At 42.9% G+C, this 21,341-nt stretch overlaps 1 protein-coding gene across 1 annotated transcript in view; it reads right to left on the bottom strand.

Annotated features, from left to right (window-relative positions):
- The window catches only part of ip6k1 (inositol hexakisphosphate kinase 1), a 54,005-nt gene that overhangs the window by 19,340 nt on the left and 13,324 nt on the right, over positions 1–21,341 (bottom strand). The window contains exons 2-3 of the mRNA XM_078414342.1: positions 17,570–17,952; positions 3,461–3,665 (exon numbers count right to left, since the gene is read on the bottom strand). Of these exons, the coding sequence (XP_078270468.1) occupies positions 3,461–3,665; positions 17,570–17,792 (428 nt within the window). The 5' untranslated portion in view covers positions 17,793–17,952. The remainder of the gene's footprint in view (positions 1–3,460; positions 3,666–17,569; positions 17,953–21,341) is intronic.

The following is a 21,341-nucleotide window of genomic DNA, read 5'->3' as shown; positions in this document are numbered from 1 at the left end:
TGGACCTTTATTGCTTTCCTTACTCATCCCTAATTAAGGCAACCACCATCTAAAACTTGCATTCTCTTTCCACATTGTTCACTTTTTACTATCTTCCCTTAATCATACTCAATTTACACTGATGAGCCAAAACATTATGACCACCTGCCTAATATGCTGGTGTTCCTCCGCCTGCTGCCAAAACAGCGTTAACCCGCTGAGGCATGGACTCTACAAGACCCCTGGAGGTGTCCTGTGGTACCTGGCACCAAAACATTAGCAGCAAATCCTTCAAGTCCTGTAAGTTACGAGGTGGAGCCGCCGTGGATCAGACTTCAACATCGATCCAGCACATCCCACAGATGCTCAATCGGATTGAGATCTGGAGAATTTGAAGGCCAGGGCAACACCGTGAACACTTCATCATGCTCCTCAAACCATTCCCAAACAATGTGGGCAGTGTGGCAGGGCGCATTATCCTGCTGAAAGAGGCCACTGCCATCAGGGAATACCATTGCCATGAAGGGGTGTACCTGTTCTGCAACGATATTTAGGTAGGTGACAGGTGTGAAATTGACTTCCACATGAATGGCTGGACCCAGGGTTTCCCAGCAGAACATTGCTCAGAGCATCACACTCCCTCCACCGGCTTGTCTTCCCAGTCAGTTTGGACCAGATGGGTTAGCCTTTGTTGCCCTTGTGTATCGATGAGCCTTGGGCGCCCAACACCCTGTCGCCGATTTGTGGTTTGTCTCTCCTCGGACCACTGTCGGTAGGTACTCACCACTGCTGACCGGGAGCACCCCACAAGCCTTGCTGTTTCAGAGATGCTCTGACCCAGTCGTCTGGCCATAATAATTTGACCCTTGTCAAAGTCTCAGGTCTTTACTCCTGTCCATTTCTCCGCATCCAACACATCAACTTCAAGAACTGACTGTTCACTTGCTGCCTAATATATCCCACCCCATGACAGGTGCCATTGTAACAAGATAATCAAAGTTATTCACTTTGCCTGTCAGTGGTCATAATGTTTTGACTGATCGGTGTAAGCTCCCCTTTACACCAATGACAGTTAATGCATATCATAGTCATACAGTGTGGAAACAGGCCCTTCAACCCAACTTGCACACACCAACCAACGTGTCTCATCTACACTAATTCCACCTGCCTGCATTTGGTCCATATCCCTCTAAACCTATCCTATCCATGTACCTGTCCAAATGTTTCGTAAATGTTGCGACCCTACCTGCTTCAACTACATCTTCTGCCAGTTCGTTCCATACACCCAGCTCTGTGTGAAAAAGTTACCCCTCAGGTTCCCATTAAATCGTTCCCCCTTCACCTTGAACCTATGTTCCTTGGTTCTCGATTTCTGGGCTCTCTGGGCAAGAGAGACTGTGTGTCTACCCTATCTATTCCTCTCATGATTTTTTACACCTCATCTGCCTGCACTCCAAGGAATAGAGTCCTAGCCTACTCAACCTCTACCTGTAGCTCAGGCCCTCGAGTCCTGGCTACATGGCTTGACAATCTCTTTCCTATAACAATGCTGAGCCTCACCAACATTTTAAATAACTGCAAGATAGACACAACAAGCTGGAGTAACTCAATGGGTCAGACAGCATCTCTGGAGAAAAGGAATAGATAACGTATCGGATCGAGACCTTTCTTCAAACTGCAAATAACTATAACATGACTTCTCAACTTCTATGCTCATAGACACATATTACTTACAAACTGCTGTCCACCCACTTTCCCCAATATCAATCCAATTATCTTGTCTTGGGAAAAGTTGCACAGCTACACTGTCAAATTACCATTTGCCTGGGTTGTCAGATTACTATTCTGCACAACATTTTTTGCAGCAAAAATTTAAAAGTAGAGGTTGACAGTATGGTTGATGGAGTAACTCAGCCAGTCAGGCAGCATCCCTGGAAGACATGGAAATTCTCTCTCAAGTCCTGGCAATATCCCCTTAAATCTTCGCTGCACTCTCTTCCAGCTGGAACTATCACGCATACCAACACAGAACACCTATTCCAATAATGGACTGAGAGAATATGCTCCAGCAATCAGGATTGAGTGCTCTGTTGTCATCTTGGAGGGTCACACCAGCTCTGGTGATTTAAAGAGACGTTGGGCTACAAGTTTCATCCATTCCTCAAATCAAATAACTCAAACACAGCCATCATTAATTCTTATAGCTCTTCATATGATTTGTTCTTAAAGGTTTTCAGATGCCACCATAAAAATCCAGAACCCAAGTACAGCACATTGGTATTATGATAGCAGCCTTTACAAAACCAGGTTCCGAGAAACAAGACAATTTTTTCTCACAATAGAGAAGGTGAAATCATTATCTTTACTAAAAAATTACTTAAACTATAACCCAAATCTCGTTCAAGTTGGGCGTTAATGCAGTTTAAATTGTAATGTAGGCAATGAAGAGGTATGAAAAGCCACTGATCTTTGTTCAGTGGCTAAAGATGATTGAAAAAATACATTCTTAGATAAGCAGTAGCAAACTTTAAAGAATCCTCAATTATATATTCCATTGAGAAACAAAGAGTCAATGAGAAGGATAATCTTGATTGCTGAGGAAACAACAAATTGGAAATTAAAGCATACAATTTAGTGACAGGCTAAAATAATGGGAACATTTTAGACACCAGCAAAAGACAACCAAAAGTAATAAACAGGATGAAAATAGATGAGAGTAAGCAGAAAAGCAGAACTCTGCTTTAGCTAATCCTTCCAACAGTCTTGGATGTAGGCAGTCAAGTCCAAGGAACGTCTACTCTTAGTTCCATTAGTTTTCTTGTAGCAAGAGATCCAGCACAGAAGCAGGCGGATTTTCTTGTTATTGAGATACTTCCACCAAGATTTGTCAATATTTCCCTTTAATTCTCTAGCCTCATCCTCCAAGGAACCAACATTTACCATAGCTTTTCTTTTTATACACTTGCGGATGCTCTTATTGATTTTTGCATTTTGTGCAAGTTTACTCTCATTATCTATTTTCATCCTGTTTATTATTCTTGGTAATCTTTCGTTGATGTTTAAAATGTTCCCATTATTTTGGCATACCACTAATCTTTAACTATGCTTTTTTCCCCCGATTTGTTGTTTTCTCAGCAATCTGGATTGTTATTCTTATGAAGTCTTTATTTCTCAATGGAACATACCTTTGAGGATTCTTAAATGCTTGTCACTGCTTATGTAATTTAGTATTTTTCAGTCAGCGAGTCTCACAGAAAATTCCTCATTCTGTATCGCTGCATGACAAATCTAGAGTGGTATAACTGAGACCAGGAACTTACCCCAAGGGAAAATAATATGTATAGGTCTGGGTCTACAATCTATAGCTTGCCTCAGGAGTATTCTGAGCAAACCTTTTGATGGAATTGTGGCTCTTTATGAGATTACTGACACAATCCACAAAGAAGCATACCCATAAACATCCTGAAAGCACTCCACCTACCTCTCTGTGCAGTCAGAATTCTCTATCTGGATCAGATGCTCACTGCTACTAGCTGAACGGTAAAGGCTTCTCCGTGAATGTTTCCTGCGGGGTTGTTCTCTTTCTTGAACCTCTTCCTGCTCCAAATTTTCACTTTCCTCGTATGGGTATGCGACTAAGTTAATGTAACCATCACGACCTCCTTCGAAACATACTGACACAACACCTGGACAGGAAGAACATTGGTATTTACGAGACTAGCAAATTGGCTTTGAGCGAATGTTGTCTCCCAATTTGCTTGAGAAAGCTATTGCAAAGTAAGTACATGCATGTATTTGTAGCATCAGATGTTGCCCACTATTAAATAAAAGCACAAATAGTAATCACAGAAATTTGAAAAGAAAATGTTATTAAACACAATAGGCCAATCAGCACTGAAAACTAAAATGAGCAATCAGTGTGACGCTGCGCACTTTGCCTCCCTCTTAAGCTTTCAAGCAGCTATCTCTCCCTGTTCAATTGACAAGGGAAATATTTTATGAGTGCTGGGTACATGGTCAGTGTTCATAATATAAAACACAAGGTGCTTCAAAGGTTGCTCTCTACATTACCAATTTACAAAGCTTTCTAAGCTGGCCCACAATAAAAAAATGATCTTACCTGTCCAAACTGGCTGATTGTTGAAAAAAAGTGTAATATTAATAAACTACAGACGTTTGAGGTCATTTGATTTAATACTATATATTTCCACAGAATGTAGACATTGCAGGCAAGGCCAAGGTTTTGATTGAGTGACAAGTATTCACAATGCATTCCCAGCAATTGAGCATGTCTTAGAGGAAAACCTGAGGAGTTACTGGTGGACTTTAGGAGTAGAGGAACACCCGTCTCCAACAATGGTGTGGATGTGTAGTTTACCAGGGAGTACAAATACCTTGGAGTGTACCTGGAAAGTAAACTGGATTGGTCCAGGAAGGCTGAAGCCCTGTACAAGAAGGGACAGAGGCAGCTGTACTTTGAGTAGGCTCCGATTCTTCAACGTTTGCAGTAAGATGCTGCAGATGTTCTACCAATCGGTGGTAGCCAGTGCCGTCTTCTTTGCTGCCGTGTGCTGGGGATGCCAATAGGATCAACAAACTCATCAGGAAGGCTGGCTCCATTTTGGGGGGCGGCGTTAGATTCATGGGAAGTGGTCTTGGAGGGGAGGATGCTCCTCAAACTGCAGAGCATCCTGGACAATGCAGCTCACCCCCTCCATGACACACTGGCCAAACTGCGGAGTGCCTTCAGCAACAGACTGGTTCCACCAAGATGCAGGACAGAACGCCACAGGAGATCCTTCTTCCATGTGGCTATCAAACTGTACAACTCCTCCCCCTTCTGTCATGGAGTAGACTGAGATTGAGACTGACTTCCCCCTCCCACCCCAATCTTTGCACATCCCCAATCCTTCCCACTCATCACTTTAATTTCATGTTTCATGTATTTTGTGTTTTTATGACTGTTGGCAGATCAATTTCCCTCCTGAGTTAAATAAAGTTCTATCGTATCGCAAGTTAGTAATGGCTGTGTAATTATTGCTCTTGCCTTTCATGGCACCCAAAGTCACAGATTCAGAGCTTACTGTCAAAGTACCCTTGGCGAATGACTATGGTGCAGGATGTGGTTGCCATAAAGAGTAGGCATGGCTGATCAGCATGGAGAATGTGTATGAATAGAATGGCATATGGGGGAGTCAAACAGGTTGCTTTGCCTGGAGGACATTCAGCTTGAGTGTCGTTACAGCTGCACTCTCCCAGGCAAAGATTTGCATTTTTTTTAAATGGAAAAACTTTGTGGAAATCAGGGCAAACACCCTGCTATAGTGCTTACGAGGCTAACCAATTATAATGAGATATTTTGCTGAGGGTATTGAATGGTTCTCCATTAAATGTCAAGGAGAGAAGATTTAATGGTGCTTTATTTCTCACATATGCAACTGCACAGTTAAATTCCATCTGCATATTTACACATGTAGGCGTCGCCAGGTTGAGGCCATTTCCAAAGTCCGGTTCGCCCTCGTGTGCTCGGTCTACTGATGCAGTTCCCAATCCAGGTAAGCCACAGGCTCCTGCAGGGACTTCCTCCGTCTTCAACTAGATCGGCCCGTGAACTGACGTCGCTCTCCTCACCCGGCCACGTGTGTCCCGGGGACACCACCTGCATCCGACCTCGAAAGTGCTGGAGACATGACCCTCGTTCACCCTCCTACCAGCTCTTGCTTCCCATGTTCAACGTCTCTAGCAGCTCGTTCCCCGGTTCAGCGGTCCTCCAAGCCTTCAGGGCCACCGGACGGGTTCCTGATTTCCTGGCCCACCGATCTTTCAGGTTCTCCGGGCGTGTTCCCGATTTCACAGCCCATCAATCTTTCGGGACCTCCAGGCAGGTGCCCGGTTCCTCAGCCCGCTGACCCTCAGGTCTTCATTGTAGGTTCCCAGTTCAGCGACACCTTGGAAAGGCCTCTGCCAGGCAGCACCTCAGGAAGGCCTCACTGCTACTGGGTATTGCATTGCAATAGTGTGGCATGAACTAACCTGTCATTTGCTGATAATAGTTAGGGCCTTGCCCGACAGTCATGGGCATGATTTGAAGAATTACAGTTTTTATTAATAATCAGCCCCATGCACAATAAGAAATATCATTGTATATGCAAGGCTTCCGTAGTCACAGGCAGATCTGGTCTGGAAAGGTTGTGATATTCATCCAGGCAACTCATAAAATGATAGTGATATTAACAGCTACTTTAGGTCATAGAGTTAGACAGCACAGAAACAGGCCCTTTGGCCCAGCTTGCCCATGCCTACCACGATGTCCCATCCACACTAGTCTCACCTGCCTGCGTTTGGAACATATCCCTCTAAACTTTTCATATCCAGGTACGTATCCAAATATCTTTTCCTCTGGCAGTTCATTCCTATACCCACCATCCTCTGGGTGGAAATAGTCGCTCCTCAGGATCTTAACAAATCTTTCACCCCTTACCTTAAACCTATGTCCTCTTATTCTCGATTCCTCTACTCTGGGTAAATGACCGTGCATTCATCCTTTCTATTCCCCCAACGTTCCATAAACCCTTATGCAAGTCAGATTGTACACAAGCTGGAATCGCCTCGAGTACTACTGTATACATGTTAAGTTACTTATGCAAAATCAGAGATGTTCTGTGCCTTCAGTGATCAGCCCTTCAGTTCTATATATACACGTTTACAATTTACACGCAGTGTGCATGGTTCAATTGGGGTAATTACAAATTAGTCCCAGAATTGCATGCTAAAGGTTCATTTTCAACAGGCACTACTATCAATGCAGCAGCAACTGTGTCTATTTCCATCCCTTGCCCAAAATAATTCAGAGATCTGAAGTAGGGTCTCGACCCGAAACATCACCTATCCATGTTCTTCAGGGATGCTGCCTAACCCGCTGAGTTACTCCAGCACCCGCGTCTTTTTGTGTATTAATCAGCATCTGCAATTCTTTGTTTCGAAATTTCATATCTGCTATTTCTTTGTAGAACTGTCCACTGATTGGGGTGGTTTTTAAATAGTTTGTGTTTCCAGGTCGACAGCAGTGCCAGCTAACCAATCTATCACAATCAATAGGGTTCTTGTCTCTCTTCTCGCTCAAACTACGAGTCAATACTGCTAGACTAAAGCTCGCCGTCTCAGCAGCGTCCAGCTACAACTCAGCAGCAGCTAATAACTCAAAACCTTGCCACAAATGGGTCATCTTTTGTTTTGCTTGTCCCCAAAATGATGGAGAGAGTGAACTCCCCTTCTTTCACAACGCGTTAATAAATCAGAAGCGTTAAAACTGTGCTTAGGGCGGCTAATAATGGGACAGAGACCAGTCTTTATCACTCTCACAGCAATGTAAACACCTGGAGAGGCAGCTGCTGAAATTAAATCATAAAGTGCTGGGGTAACCTCCATGTCCTCCTGAGATGCTGCCTGACCTGCTGAGTTACTCCAGCACTTTGCATCTTAGGGGGAATGCAGTTACTTGCAAACTTGAGTGCCGTCTCATTGTTGGGGAACTTTCTGCAGCGCGCAACCTTCTGGGCAAGCACCGCCACCATTGCCATCTTGGGTTCCATCTTATCATTGAGGCACTTTATGTGACGTGTGGGCTTCTCGGTAAGCATTGCTGCCATGGCCAGCTTGTTTCCACCACCTGTCTTGGTCGTTTGGTCACAAGGAACTAGATATAAACTTGAGTGAGCATACAGTGTTGTGGAAATTACAATCTGCCTTGATTGCACTAAGGACGGAGTACAGAATTGTTTATGCGAGTGCAAGTTTACACAAGTTGAGGAGTGTCCGTAGTCCTAGCATGCCTAATATCTCCCTATAGCTCAACCCTCAAGTCCAAACAACATCCTCATAAATCTTTGTTGCGCTCGTTTTAACTTCCATCCTCCCTATAGCAGGATGACCCAATCTGATCATAAAACCCCAAATGCAGCCTCCCCAACATCTTGTGTAACTGTAACATAACATCCCAACTTCTATACTCAATATGTAGGAACTGCAGATGCTGGTTTACACTGAAGATACACAAAATGCTGGTAACTCAGCTGGACAGGCATCATCTCTGGATAGAAGGAATGGGCGAAGTTTCCGGTTCAGACCCTTCTCAACCCGAAACGTCACCAATTCCCTCTATCCAGAGACGATGCCTGTCCCGCTGAGTTACTCCAGCATTTTGTATTTATCTATCATAACCTGACTGATGATGGCCAATAAACCGAAAGCCTTCTTCACTACCCTATCTATCTCTGACACCACTTTCAGGGGACTATGTGCCTCCTCGAAATCTCTCTGCTCTACAATGTTGCCTAGGGCCTTGCCATTCACTGCATAGGTCTTGTCCTGCTCTGATTTCCAAAAATCCAACACTTCACATTTATCTACATTAAACTCCACTAAGCATACCTCAGCCCTCTTGCACAACTGATGAAGATCCTGCTGTAATTTTTACTAACCATCTTCGTCATCCACAATCCAATCCAAATTATTGTCTGCAAAACTTGCCAATCATGCCTTCTACATACCACTAGTCACAGCCCTTCAGTCAGATTCATAGGACGCAATCGTCCACATACAAAACCATGCTGACTATCCCTAATCAGCTCCTATCTATCCAAAAGCATATACATCTTATCCCTCAGAATACCATCCAGTAACTTGCCTACCACAGATGTTAGGTTCACTGGTCTATAGTTCCCAGGCTTTTCCTTGCAGCCCTCAAATAGAGGTACAACATTAGCCACTCACCAGTCTTCCGGAACTTCACCTGCATCAAATGATTCATATATCTGGATTTGGATAGCATTTGGATAGTAGTAACAGGATTGTTCCGAGTCAGCATGGATTTACGAAGGGGAAATCATGCTTGACTAATCTTCTGGAATTCTTTGAGGATGTAACTAGGAAAATTGACAGGGGAGAGCCGGTGGATGTGGTGTACCTCGACTTTCAGAAAGCCTTTGACAAGGTTCAACATGGGAGATTAGTGGGCAAAATTAGAGCACATGGTATTGGAGGTAGGGTACTGACATGGATAGAAAATTGGTTGACAGACAGAAAGCAAAGAGTGGGGATAAATGGGTTCCTTTCAGAATGGCAGGCAGTAACTAGTGGAGTACCGCAAGGCTCGGTGCTGGGACCGCAGCTATTTACAATATACATTAATTACTTGGATGAAGGGATTAAAAGTACCATTAGCAAATTTGCAGATGATACAAAGCTGGGTGGTAGTGTGAACTGTGAGGAAGATGCTATGAGGTTGCAGGGTGACTTGGACAGGTTGTGTGAGTGGGCAGATGCATGGCAGATGCAGTTTAATGTGGATAAGTGTGAGGTTATCCACTTTGGTGGTAAGAATAGGAAGGCAGAGTATTATCTGAATGGTGTCAAGTTAGGAAAAGGGGACGTACAACGAGATCTGGGTGTCCTAGTGCATCAGTCACTGAAAGGAAGCATGCAGGTACAGCAGGCAGTGAAGAAAGCCAATGGAATGTTGGCCTTCATAACAAGAGGAGTTGAGTATAGGAGCAAAGAGGTCCTTCTGCAGTTGGATAGGGCCCTAGTGAGACCGCACCCGGAGTACTGTGTGCAGTTTTGGTCTCCAAATTGAAAGACTGGAGCGACTAGGCTTGTATACACTGGAATTTAGGATGAGAGATCTTATCGAAACGTATATGATTATTAAGGGGTTGGACACGTTAGAGGCAGGAAACATGTTCCCAATGTTGGGGGAGTCCAGAACAAGGGGCCACAGTTTAAGAATAAGGGGTAGGCCATTTAGAACTGAGATGAGGAAAAACTTTTTCAGTCAGAGTTGTGAATCTGTGGAAATCTCTGCCTGAGAAGGCAGTGGAGGCCAATTCCCTGAATGCATTCAAGAGAGAGCTAGATAGAGCTCCAAAGGATAGCGGAGTCAGGGGGTATGGGGAGAAGGCAGGATCGGGGTACTGATTGAGAATGATCAGCCATGATCACATTGAATGGCGGTGCTGGCTCGAAGGGCCGAATGGCCTCCTCCTGCACCTATTGTCTCTCTCAACCAGGGCACCTGCAATTTCTTCCCAAGCTTCCCACTGTCATGGATGCATCATTTTAGACCTGGAGATTTATCTAGCTTCATGCGCCTTATGATGTTCAGCAACTCCTTTACCATCATACAGACTGTTCTCAAGATATCTCCATTAACTGCCCCAAAATCCCCTGCCTTCACGTCTTTCTCCACAGTAAAAACGGAGATGTACCACATTAGAAGACCGTGCCCATCCCCTGCAGATCCACACAGTGACGACCGCTTTGGTTTCCGAGGGGCCCTATTCTTTCTCCAAAAGAGTTGTTTTTCAGAAGTTGTATTAGAAAGCCGCTACTGAAAACTTTGAAATGCTGAGAACAAATTGACCTCGAGCATCGCAAGATATCAGTTTGTTTTAAATTCTTATGAAGTTACAATTTTACGTCAACACGTCTTAAAGGGATAGTGATGTACATGTCTGTGGTTAGATCTGATGTTCAACCACAAGGTGGCGACATCAGAATGGATTCCATAAGGGAAAGTGGTTTTTCTTCATTTTGTGGACCTTCAAAGTTCTCTTATGTCTTGAATTGGGTTGCTACCTTGAAAAGCTAGTGTGAGATTGAAGAAGAAGAACAACTGAGAATAAGGAAAGAATAATTGAAAGACATAGCACTGTTCATTGAAAATATAGAGGGAAAAAACCAGAACATACAGAACAGAAGGAAAAGCCAATTGCGAGTGATACTGTTCTCCCATCTCAAACGTGTGGGCATATTGGGGCCGGTGATGAAACCTGCATCTTCTCCATTGTACCAGTACAAGTAAAGAGTCACAAGGGGAGTAGTGTTGCAAACATGTGCATTTTTGGATCATGGAAGTTCATCTACCTTCAGAAGTACAGAAACTTTGATGAGAAGGCTGAACATTTCAGGACCTGGGACCGAAATTCTCCTGCATACCATGAATCAAGTGAAGCCTGTGACCAGTCGTCTTATCTCAGCTTTGCAAATATCTAGTCTGGCCACAGATGATTTTATTCATCTATCTGAAGTGTTCACACATAAGACCATGCCTGTTTCTCAGCTAAACATTCCCAGACAAGAAGATCTGAAACAATGGCCTTACTTGAAGGATGTCAAGATTCCTGAAATAGACTCGGGCATTGACCTAAGCATCGGGACAAATGCTTCAAAGGTATTAGAACTTTGGGCTGGTCAACAGCCAAGGGGATGGACCATTCGCTGTGAAAACCCTGCTGGGATGGGTCGTTTATGGTCCCCCGAGAAGAGACCACGGCAGCAGGGATGGAATGGCTGCCCTGCTGCTGCTGTCAATCAAATATCTATTGCAAATCGAGAGGAGCTTCTGGTCAAACAATACAATCACGACTTCAGTGAAAGAACCAGCAAGGAATCGGAAGAAATGTCCAGAGAAGAGGTAAAGTTCTTGGATATTATAAATTGTTCAGCAAGGATGACAGATGAACACTATTGTCCAGACTTACCATTCAAGCAAGAAAGCGCCAGCATGCCAAGTAACCATTACATAGGAAAGCAACGCATCTAGAGCTTGAAACGCAAGTTTGGCAAGAATGAGAAGTTTTATGATGAAAATACATCTTTCCTCACAGAAATGATTGACAATGGTTATGCTGAAAGAGTACCAATGGACCAGCTGAATCGAAGTGATGGAGAACTCTGATACATCCCTCATCACAGGGTGTATCACTCAAGGAAAGAAACTTTAAGGGCGATCTATGACTATGGTGCAGTTTTCAAAGGTACATCACTTAACTGCCAACTGCTGCAGGGTCCAGACCTAACCATTCCCGTTATAAAAGTAGTTGAACATGCCTATTAGAGCAGGGAACGACAAGATTTTGCCATGAAGGAACTGTGATCCATTTCTACAAATTAGAATAGCGTATCGTTTGGAGCTGAAGGTAAAAGGCACAGCAGATGCTGGAATCTAGAACAAAAACAGAATGCTGGAGGAGCTCAGTGGATCAAGCAGCTTCTGTGTAGGCAAGAGGCGTAAATTGATGTTTCAGGCCAGATTCTGCATCAGGACCTGATGCAGGGCCTTAACTTGAAACATCAACCTACACCATTTGCCCCTACAGATGCTGCTTGACCCGCTGAGTTCCTTAGCATTGTTTTTGTACTATTTGGAGATTGTTGTATTGCCACAATCTCATCATCCACATCAGGGAAGAGGAGGAAGGTATTCAAGGGAACCCACAGAGATGCCGCAATCGTGACCATCTCCAAGGAAGGAAACAGTTCTGACCATGGTAACTCCAGAGGGCTCTTCCTGCTCTCTGCCACAGGGAAAAGCATTTATCTCTCCAACATGAACTCAGATGAGATTAAGGATAACCTCACCCTCCCCAACCCCGGAGCAATCATTGCCACAAACACTATACTTTGGCTTAATAACCAGTGCAAATGCTCTTAAAATTACATCACTAAATACAGCACGTCTTACTTTAGTATTATATGATGCAGATATTTGAACACAGGGGTTATTGCTACATTACAGTATTAGTACAGTAACCATTTTAGAAATAATCCAATTTGTATTAAGGCTACATTGACACATGAGAATTTGTTGCAGCTCACTCAGGCCAAATAATAACTAGCTCACAAACATTTTTAGCGCTGACATTATTTAAGTGCCGTGGCATTTAATAGCTGCTCCAAAGTGATCTATGAGAACAGCCAATGACTGATTAACACTGTGTAAAGTAGTATAAGCAGAAAACGCTGGAAACATTTGGTGTTTCAAGTAGTATTGTGTAAAGTTAACATTTCAGGTTGCAGATGTGTTGCCAGCATCTTGTGTTTCAGATTCACAGCAAATGTAGATATTTTAATTTGATGTAAACTGAACCTTGAGGCTATTGATTATGAGAAAGACGAGCAAGATCTCAGTGGCACAATGGTGGAGCTGCTGCCTCACAGCACTGGAGACCTGGATTAAATCCTGACTATGGATGCTGTGGAGTTTATCCGTTCTCCCTGTGACAGCGTTGGTTTTCTCCAGGTGCTCCTATTTCCTCCCACATTCCAAGGACATGCAGGTTTGTATGTTAATTGGCATCTATAAATTGTCCCTAGTGTGTAGGATGCAAAAGTGTACGTACGGGTGGATTCAGTGAGCTGAAGGACCTGTTTTCCACGCTGTATTTCAAACTACAGATGCAGATCAGTAAACAATGGAGCTGCGTGGAATAGTCTTGTGTTTGTGAGAACAGTAGAAGACAAAGAAGTGAAAGGAATAATACATTCATTGCAAATCCCCTTGAACTCATGGAACACAGTACAGGCTCAGTAAGAGTAAGAGAGAGAAGTGAAAGTAACTGCTCTTGACATCAAGGCAGCAATTCATCGAATATGACATTAAGGGTTCCTGGCAAAACTTGAGGCAATGGGAATTAAGGGAAAAACCCTCCTCATGTTAGAATCATATTTAGCAAAAAGAAAGTTGGTTGCAGGCCAATTGTCTCATAGAAACACAGAAAATAGGTGCAGGAGGAGGCCATTCGGCCCTTTGTGCCAGCACCACCATTCATTGTGATCATGGCTGATTATCCACAATAGTAACCTGTGCCTGCCTTCTCCCCATATCCCTTGATCCCACTAACCCCCAGAGCTCCATCTAACTCTCTTTTAAATTCATCCAGTGAATTGGCCTCCACTACCTTCTGTGGCAGAGAATTCCACAAATTTACAACTATCTGGGTGAAAAAGTTACTTCTCACCTCAGTTTTAAATGGCCTCCCCTTTATTCTTAGACTGTGGCCCCTGGTTCTGGAGTCCCCCAAAATTGGGAACATTTTTCCTCCATCTAGCTTGTCCAGTCCTTTTATAATTTTATATAATTTTATTAGCCACAGCCACAGGATATCTCTGCAAGAGTTTCTCGGGAATGTGCCAGAAGCTATAACGTTTTTAATCTGCTTCATAATGATTTTCCTTCAGTCATTAACAATGTTCAGCATAATTTGCAACTCTTCAATCCACATTCAGATGATATCCAGGCCTGGGCTGATAGATTGGCAAGTAGCATTTGTGCAACACAAGTGCCAGACAATGATATTCAATAATATTTAACTATTACCCTGACATCCAATGGCAGCGCCAACACTGAATCTCCCATTATCAATATCCTGAAGGGTTTCCACGCACAATGTGGCTTCAAGACAAGTTCAGAGGCTAAGAATCCTGCGGCGAATAACTTACCTCCTAATGCCTCACCAACTACAAGGCTCAAGCCAGGAGTATGATGGAATATTCTTTACCTGCTTGGACAAATTCTAATGTAACACTCAAGAAGCTTGATACTGTATAGAACATAGCAGTCCCCTTGATCGCCACCTCATTCACAACCACTGACGCAAAGTAGCAGCTGTACCATCTGCAGGAGCTACACACCGACTTCTTAGGCAGCACTGCAGCTACACACCAATACTTCTTTGGCAGCACATTCCAAATCCATGATCTCTACCAACCCAAAGGATAAGGGGATAAGATCCCGTCAATAGCAGGGGAACACCACCTGGAAGTGGCCCTCCAAGCCATACACCACCCTGACTTGGAAATAGGATGTTTTTCCTTCTCCATTGCTGGGTCCAAATCCTGGAACTCCATCCCCGACATCATTTTGGGAAAACCTGCCTCCCAAGGCGGCAGCTCACCACGACTTTAGCAAGGTCAAGTAGGGATGGAGAATTAAATACTGGCCCAATCTGCAAAGTCCACATTCCTTGAATGAATAGTTCTAAAAAATTGTTGAGTCAGTGTAAATTACGAAAGATGGCTCATTGAATGTTGAGGCTGGTGGGATGAAATACACAGGGGAACTTCTGCTGTCTTTATAGCCTTTGGACAGTTACAGATTGCCCGATGTCACTCCTATTGGCCTTCGATCTAATTTTAAGATGGTGCTCCTTGCTTTGCATCCTCCAGAGGAAGTATTTGTCAAATAAATACCTTCAATTTTTTTTACCAGTGTCTTTAGATAGCCTCTCAATCTTTGATAATCGGTGGAACACATTAAGTTCATGCCACATATCTGTATAATATAAATCCATTCTTGAGCTTTCATACCAGTAACTAAAAGTAAGTACTGCCACTATACTAACATTTCAGGCCTCATAAGTTGAAAAGACATAGGAGCATAATTAGGCTATTTGGCCCATCATGTCTACTCCGCCATTCAATCATGGTTCATCTTTCCCTCTCAACCTCATTCTCCTGTCTTCTCCCTGGAACTTTTGATACCCTTAATAATCAAGAACCTCTCAATCTCCACTTTGAAAATACACAAAGATTTGGCCTCCAAAGCCATGGCTCCATTCTAATGATATGTCCTTTTGTAATGAGGCTGTGCCCTCTGGTCCTAGACTCTCTCTCCACTGGGAATATCCTCTCCACATCCATTCTATCCAGATCTTTCATTATTCAGTGCATTTCAATGAGATCCCCCCTCATCCTCCTAAACTCCAGCAAGTACAGGCCCAGAGCCAGGCAAGTACAGGCCCAGAGCCATCCAATGCTCCACATAAGTTAACCTAATCATCCCATTATCGTAACTCCACTCCGAACGTTCACCAATGCCAACACATTCCTCCTCAGATATGGGGTTCAAAACAGTCCACAATATTCAAATGTGGTCTGACCAGCTCCTTATAAAGCCTTAGCATTACATCCTTACTTTTATATTCTAGTCTTGAAATGAACGGCAACATTGCATTTGCCTTTACTACCAACTCAAATTAACCTTTTAGGAATCCTGCACCAGCACTCCCGATTTGCACCTCCGCTTTCTGAATCCTCTCCCCATTTAGAAAATAGTCTATACCTTTATTCCTCATACCAAAGTGCATGACCATACACTTTGCAATGCTGTATTCCACTTTTTTTGCCCACTCTGCTACCCTGTCCAAGTCTTCAACAGTACCTGCCCCTCCACCTATCTTCTTATCATCTGCAAACTTGGCCACAAAGCCATCAATTCCATCATCCAGATCATTAACATATAATGTGAAAAGTAGTAGACTTAACACCAACCCTGTGGAACACCACTGGTCACAGGCAGCCAGCCAGAAAAGCCCCCCTTTATTCCCACACTTCGCTCTCTGCCAGTCAGCCATTCTTCTCTCCATGTTAGTACCTTGCCTCTAATGCCATGGGCTCCTATCTTGCTTAGCAGACCCACATGTGGCACCTTATCAAAGGCCTTCTGAAGAGAGTTGGTCAATAAATGCAAGGGGTCACCACCACAAAGGCATTGAGACAGTTCTCCATGTGGCTCAGTGGTAAAATACAACCTAGCAAATGGATTCACAATTCACTGCTCAACTAAAAAAAAAGAGAGTAGTAAACACAGCCAGGACTATGCCATGGCAACCAAATCTCACACATCTTGTGGACTGCACAACTTTATAAAAGAGGTCAAATTAAAGTTAGAAATTCATATGAAGAGCTGGCACTTTCATCACATAGCCTAGGCTGGATGTCCCATTTATGGTATTACGATTACATGACTAGGCAAACCCATTTATGCTGGTATCAATCATTTTAATGGATGAAACTCAGCTGGATTCTCAGCTGCCTGGACGTGACACTTGCAATCTCCACCTCATTGATCTTACCTGGTGCAGATGTCAGAGATCAATTGAGCATCCAGGAACCACCCAGACAGGAATAGTGAAATGCAAACAGCTGTAGACATAAGCTACTTACAACTGAGGCAGGGAACACCTTTTTACACGCTTTTAAAACACTAATAAAGACATTTAAAACTTATTTAGATTCCTTTAAATAAATTAAATATTTCACAAAATATAAAATTTAGTAACATCAAAACAGTAATAAATCAATAATGATATTGCAATAAAAGTATGTAAAATGATTACTTTTGAATTTGATCTCCATGCCAGGAATCCCTATCATAAAGGTGTGGTGTCTCCATTTCGACACCCTTCTTCCCAAAACAATCAGGCTCTGCCACTGGATTTCACACAAATTTATGTCTGGCATTTAATTATCTGATCATCAGCCAAAGGCAGCACTGTTTGTATGTTAATGACAGATATCTTCACATTTATGTGCAAACACTCAATCCAAAATGCTATTGTGCCATTTCAGAAGAAGATGGAGTTGAATCAGTGTTAAGGGTTTGTTAAATGTATTATTAACTCACTGATATAGCTGAAGCTCAATTTAACCAGCACCAAGAACAATTTTTAAACAATTATTCACACCCATCTGTTAGGTCTAACTTATGTGACTATAAGTGAAGTGGATTACATACTGCATCTATTTAAAGTGCAAATACTGTGGAGATCAACAGATTCAACGAACAGTCAAAAATCCTGCCAAACTGTTCCCATTTCAACCAGATAGCAAATCATGCTGCTCACTTTAAACCAAACAAATGCATGGTTCCTTGTAATTTGAATTTAGACTTATTCCATAGATAAAAATAATTCAGAAAGAACTGTACAGACTCTGCTCATTTCTGTTAAGAGGATTCTTGACATCTCACCTTTGTATTCTGGAGTAAATTCTTTCATTTCTGGTGGCAGGGACTCATAGAACCTCTGTTCTCGACTGATGAGGGGCTTACAAACTGTATGATCATCATAGCGCATCATACTGGTATGCCCGCCAACCTGATGGTTGAAGGGCTCCAAGAGAACTCCTTTGCTTCTCTCTGGAACTGTGTTGTTACTATATTTCCCCACTTCCATGATGTCCAAAAGGCACATTGCGTTGCAGAGCCACAACTCAGAGGAGACATGGAGCACAGCGTAGAGGCCTGGCTACGTTGGCTGCAGGTGTACAGGCCAGAGAACCAGCCTCCAGGACCAAATATCTCCCGCGAAGAGCTGTTCCAAACTCCACTGATGTCTTGCTCAGCGCTTGCTTCTAGAAAGGAAAAAGGAAAATATAAACTCACCTAAACTCCAGTAATCAACTGACTAGTACATCACACCTCTGTGATAATGTAGAATTAATATAGAATGCGCCTCATTTTCCACGGGTAGCTTACAATCCAACTGTATGAATATTGAATTCTTCAATTTTAAGTAACCTACAAACGTTCCCCCCAGGGCTATGGAGTCGATCCCCCAAACACCCGACTTCGGTTCCTTGATTTCTTGTGTATCGGACTCCGACTCCAGCAGCATCAAAATTACTCCGACTCCACAGCCCTGGGCTGTGGAATCGATACCCAAAACACCCGACTCCGACTCCTTGATTTCTTGTGTATCCTACTCTGGCAGCACCAAAATTGCTCCGACTCCACAGCCCTGGTTCCCCCACCCCTTTCATCCCTCCCACCCTTCTCCTGAATCCTGGCTGACCTTGCACCATCTCTCTTCCCACCCCTTCCACCAAAAGTGTCCTTCAACAAGCTTCAGTGTTTGTAAATATGTATCCCTTTTGGGCCGACACTGTTTCTCTATTGAGCCTTTGTCCAATGCTCTACCTATCAGGGAACAGATCTCTTGAAGTCATCTGTTGCCAACTGTGATTTGTTCAACCCCTTCCCTCTTCCAGCTTTCTTTCCCATTTCTCCATGTAATGAGGCTGAAGAAGGGTCCAAACCCGAAACATCACCTATCCATGTTCTCCAGAGTTGCTGCCTGACCCAGAGTTATTGCAGCATTTTTTCTTTCTAATGTAGAATTAATGTTTTGTATTGTCTGCAACTATTCAGTAGAATATTTCATTGTACAATCTTAATCTACTTCCAGGTGGCCTTAAAAATAATAGATCTATCATCAGAGATGTCACAGGTGAATCTCACACCTTTCATAAATTTGAAACCGATTGGTTAAGTTAATTTCCATTATGACTACTTATATCGAAGCAATGGGCAAGAAAGCACACCAACATTTCTATTTGTTTAGAAGGATTAAGATGTTTGGCATATCCCCAACATACCTCACCAACTTCTACAGATGCACCGTAGAAAGTATTTTATCAGCATGTATAGTCGAATGGTTTGGGAACAGCTCCATCCAAGATCGCTCGAAACTGTAACGAATTGTGGACGCAACCCAGACCATCACGCAAACCAACCTCCTTTCTATTGACTTCATTCACACTTCAGACTGCCTCGGCAAGGCCAGTGGCATAATCTAGGATGAGTCTCACCCCATACACCCTCTCCCATCAGGCAAGAGGTATACAAGTGTGAAAACGCATACCTCCGGATTCAGGGACAGCTTCTTCCTAGCAGTTAACTGGCAACTGACCATCCAATCTCCATATAAAGAGGTAACTGAACCATCCAATCACCATACAAAGAGCGGTCCTGAATTACCATCTATCTCGTTGGAAACCCTCGGATTATCTTTTACAAACTTTACTGGATTTTATCTTGCACTAAACATTATTCCCTTAATCCTGTATCTGTAAACCACGGATGGCTTGATTGTAATCATGCATAGTCTTTCCGCTGACTGGATAACAAAAAAGCTTATCCGCTATACCTCAATAAACTAAATTGACAATAAACTAAATTTACAGCTTTGCCCATTGAAAGTGGTATATGTTACCATTCCTATTTATCCCAATTTCTATCTCACGCAGGCATATTGGAATACGCCGCCCTTTCAAATGCATACACTTAGAAGAGCAACAAGGAACTTCTCTCTGCAACAGTGAGGGGTGGGGGATTATTTAAAAGCTAGAAATGAAACCATCGAGGATAATTGCAAGCAGAACATGCAGATTTCACTTACATGTTCTGGTCTGCCTGGTAATTAAAAGTCATATACCACTTTATCATCTGTACCGCTTTATCACAAACACTATCTTCCACACTATCTTCCATCAATAACTAGCAACATCAGGCCAGATTTAATGCCATATTCACATTGTCGGATTGCAAACGCGAGTATATTGATTGAACTTTTACATTGCTCGTATGTCGACACCCAATATACAAACGATCATTATATATTGGACAAGTCCACAGGTTACTGCACGAAGCAGAATATTTTTCAGTTTACCTTTGCTGCTCTAAAGGAAATATTCTAACATGCTGTGCCAAAGCATACTGAAAATCTATATCTTTAAACCTTCATTAGGTTCACTATTTCAATAGATCATATTGACGAATGACCAAATTTCCTGTGCTGAGCACTAGAACAATTAAAAGCATCTTTCCACACTTGAATTGCATTTTGAGAAAGTGCTGCCTCACATCCAGGCAAAATACAGTTTTATTTACAGAGAGAGAATTTCAAGTTAAAAGGAATCAGAAGGCCGTAAGACAAGAACTGCACAAGAAATGTAACTTCTATAAGGACTGGAGCATCTGAAACCCGGGTTTGATCCTGACCTTGGGTGCTGTCTGTGCAGAGTTTGCACGTTCTCCATGGGTTTCTTCTGGTTGTTCCAGTTGCCTCCCACATCCTAAAGATGTGGGAGTTTGTAGGTTAATTCAGCTCTGTAAATTTGGCCCTAGTGTGCAGGGAGTGGATGAGAAAGTAAGATAACATCGAACAAGTGTGAATACGTGATCGATTGTTGGCGTGGACTTGGTGGGCCGATAGGCTAGTTTCCATGCTGTATCTTTAAACTTAAACTAAATTTAAACTGGAGAGTGACAACAACACAAAGAAAGAGAATACATTTATTGACTGTGATCATTTTCTTTTTAAATATGCAAAGTTCTAACCCACCAAGAGTTCAAAATAGATAAGTCTTCGAGCCAGAAACAGTACGTGGCCTAATAACAGGTATGGTGGAATGATTGCACTAAAGCAATAGATTTAAAGGGGACATATCTGAAGAAAAAATGTTATGAAACACAACACAAATTTGGCAGCACGGTGGCGTGGTGGTAGAGCTACTGCCTTACAGCGTCAAAGACCTGGGTTAGATCCTGACTACAACTGCTTGTCTGTATGGAGTATGTACGTTCACCCCGCGACCATGTGGGTTTTCTCCAAGATCTTCTGTTTACTCCTACACTCCAAAGACATACACATTTGTAGATTAATTGACTTGTATAAATGTAAATTGTCCCTAGTGTGTGTTAGTGCTTGTCAGTGCGGACTCGGTGGGCCGAAGTGCTTGTTTCTGCGCTGTATCTCTAAACTAAACTAAGAAATAAACCTTTGATTCAGAGTCAAAGAGCTATAGAGCGCAGAAACCAACCCTTTGGCTCACCTTGACCGTGACAACTAAATTGATATATTGGACAGAAAGCTGCACCATGTTCCTGACACTTGCATTCTATGTCCCAGCTAATAAAGCATCTCACCCTGTATGCATTCTTCACCACCCTATCATACTAA

The sequence above is a fragment of the Rhinoraja longicauda genome, chromosome 17, assembly GCF_053455715.1.
Source record: "Rhinoraja longicauda isolate Sanriku21f chromosome 17, sRhiLon1.1, whole genome shotgun sequence".
NCBI classification, from domain to species: domain Eukaryota; kingdom Metazoa; phylum Chordata; class Chondrichthyes; order Rajiformes; family Arhynchobatidae; genus Rhinoraja; species Rhinoraja longicauda.
The sequence above is the reverse complement of the archived record's forward strand: the minus strand, read 5'-3'. Positions and strand labels throughout refer to the sequence as shown.